This window comes from Priapulus caudatus, unplaced genomic scaffold, assembly GCF_000485595.1.
Source record: "Priapulus caudatus unplaced genomic scaffold, Priapulus_caudatus-5.0.1 Scaffold3079, whole genome shotgun sequence".
Lineage (NCBI taxonomy): Eukaryota > Metazoa > Priapulida > Priapulimorpha > Priapulimorphida > Priapulidae > Priapulus > Priapulus caudatus.
Window position 1 is genome coordinate 4,048 of NW_014580140.1, and position 3,111 is coordinate 7,158.

Sequence of the window (3,111 nt, forward strand, 5' to 3'; positions counted from 1 at the left end):
GAGAGAGAGAGAGAGAGAGAGAGAGAGAGAGAGAGAGAGAGAGAGAGAGAGAGAACCCACGATCATAACATCAGGAATGAATAATAATAATTCAGCTATAATAATCTTTTTTATTCACTCCTGATAACATATCTGATCTGATCTGATCTGAGGAGGATAACGAATGTGAGAGACTGGAGGATTCACCTAACTAACATCGATGTTGTCATGTATTGCAGTTTCTAATGTACGTAAACACACACACGTGTATATTACAATATAATATATATACATATATATTATATACACCTATATAATAAATTAAGTCAAAATCATAATATATATATATATATATATATACAGTGAGTGTGAAGAAAGATGATTACCAACACAAGAAATTGGAGGAATCACCCAGTATACATCGTTGTATTATATATAACGATGTTATACGATATTATTATATACGATATAACGATATTATATATAACCCAGTGCACACATATATTATATTATATATATATATATATATATAATATACAATGAATAATATTACATAAAATGCAGTCAACATACCGAAACATCCATTAAGTGATGTGACAAAGTCGCCGTAGTCAAAGAAGAGGTCTTGTCGGAAGTCTGGCATGCTAAACTTGGGCTCTCTAGGTTTCGCTATGAGACCTTTGGCACCACCAACCCTGAAATCAAACCACTGCTTCTCTTAAAGTGATTACATCACTGTAAATAGTAAAAGTAAACACAATTCTGTCCACTTTTTTATAAAATGTAAGTGATTCTGTTCACCTTTTATGGTTAAATTGCTGCATTATATACTTCCTATTTTGCTATTCCATTCGATGTGAACAAACACTCGTGACTCATACATAGCACATAGCAAGCATTTAATGTCGTGATCAATATATCAAATCGCCCAGATTTTTTTGGCTTTTTAACTAATTGAAAAACAATCCTATCAGGTAAGAATTTGAGGATACATTTAGTGCTGTTAGTACTTACTTTTCATGTAAACAAATTGCAACAAAATTTTTACAAATATACACCATAGAAAATTCGTGATGTAGTCAATTTAAAGCCGTTTGATTACGTTTAATAAGGGCATAATAATAAGCCACTTAATTCAGAAAATTTTGGATATAACTGCAACCATTAACACATGCATATATGTTCCTGCTGCAATGTGCTGTCATCTGCTGTTACATTAATGTGAAAACTAGTCTGTATAAAATATAATTATGATAATGTAGATGTGATTATATAACTATCGCTATGCGTTCATTCTGCGTACCACAGTCCAGCCAATGCAGCCTTAATCCCCACAGTAGTTGCTAATCTTAAACCATCCCTGAGGAAAGCTTCCATCGTGGGGTAGTGCCAGTACTTGATCCCACCTTGCTGGAAAATCAAACCAGGTAATTTTTACCACCACCATTTTGCATCGGAATATCATCTCGTTGCAAGGTATTTGTAGACAAGTGCACATGGGCAAGATAACAGATTAAATATGTTGCTGTCAATGTATTATTCGTCACAGACATTGGAAACACGATCTCGTTATTCCGAAATCATGAAGAAATCCGAAGAATTTATAAGAACGGGATCTTGCGTTTACATGTAGACGATATTATTAATGTACATGTATCTGAACGAATGCTAATTCTATCTAAAGTTGCAGATAACCGTGGTCACTGTTAAATAAACAAGTGACAAATAGACAGCGTTCTTACTTATGACCACGGTTGTAAAGACAAGCCAACAACAACATCATGCCTATTGTCAGTTGTCCATCCCCTAGATGCCAATATGCGAGAGCCATGAGTTGTACGTGTTATTTCCAGCGGGCGACGCTTGCGTAACCCACTGATCCGCATGTGTACGTGTTTCCCAGAGAAGCATTGCTAAACATAGCAACATGTGACGTATGTTGGCCATTAATAAATCAGCAGAGCGTGCAAACGCCTTGTCCAACGGGAACGGGGGTTACGGGTCAAACTTAGAATATCCAATAATGCCAGATCTTGTTCAAAGAAAAACAAAAGGCAGTACTTACTGCTTGGCCCCTACACGACTGCCAAACAATGGCACCCATAAGGCAGTTCGTTCTAATTCCGAGTTGCAGGAAAACCACTTCGTGGTTCTTGAAGTCCGCATTTTCGCTGGAAAACAGAGCTCCTAGTTCTTCTATTTCCGGATGCGAGAACTTTACCTTTCGCTCCTCATGGTCAAACACTGGAGATGGTAAAGGCAAGAGAATACATCACGTAATTACATCTGTCAATTATTAACTGTAATTATTATTAACTGTAATTAACTGTAATTAATTAACTGTAATTATTATCTGCCAATTATAACTATATACATTTGGTAGCCTATATATCATACACACATTATAAATTGTGTCGGAGACTCAGAGGGCTTGGGTAAATTCTAGATACAATAATGTAACCCAACGTGCTGAGGTGTACTGGAAAAAACACTACTCTTGTTTGGTTACATTATTGTATCTAGGTTAATTCATATCTTTTCTTATTAATTTTTAATGAGACTGGTTCCCTGCAGGCCGTTAAACAAGGAAACTTTTCGGACTCTACTACAATCTATTTACGTGGTTAAAAATAGTACCACAGTAGGCTACTGCCGGAACGTACCCTGAGTACGGTCCGGTATACCGGAACGTACCCTGGTACAGGGGAAAAAATACACGGGGGCGGCGGGCGATTTCGCCCCCGAAATGCCAAAAAGAGCCCCCAAAAATACGATATCGGGGGCGACCCCAAAAGCAAAAGTCGCCCTGGAAATCGATTGTCCAGGTCGGTCCCGCGCCTTGCCAATCTCGCTCGGCCTCTGCCGCTAGCGGCAGCCGGTTCCACGGCGCGGTAGAATTCCTGGTACGGTGTGGCTGTCAAGTGTTTATCATTAAGCATGCATGTGTGTATTGCCTTCAATCAAGCGCGCGCCGCCGCCCGCGCGTATATATACGTGTGTGCCTGTGCGCGTGCTTGCGTGTGTGCCTGCGCGCGTGCGTGCCTGCAGGCGTGCTTGCGTGTGTGCCTGCGCGCGTGCGTGCCTGCGCGCGTGCGTGCCTGCGCGGTTGCGGGCGTGCCTGTGTGTGCCGGT

At 39.9% G+C, this 3,111-nt stretch overlaps 1 protein-coding gene across 1 annotated transcript in view; it reads right to left on the minus strand.

The window, feature by feature from the left end:
• The window catches only part of LOC106819271 (leucine dehydrogenase-like), a gene marked incomplete at its 3' end in the record, with an annotated part of 7,890 nt that overhangs the window by 3,485 nt on the left and 1,294 nt on the right, over positions 1-3,111 (minus strand). The window contains exons 2-4 of the mRNA XM_014823916.1: positions 2,045-2,223; positions 1,283-1,389; positions 553-674 (exon numbers count right to left, since the gene is read on the minus strand). Of these exons, the coding sequence (XP_014679402.1) occupies positions 553-674; positions 1,283-1,389; positions 2,045-2,223 (408 nt within the window). The remainder of the gene's footprint in view (positions 1-552; positions 675-1,282; positions 1,390-2,044; positions 2,224-3,111) is intronic.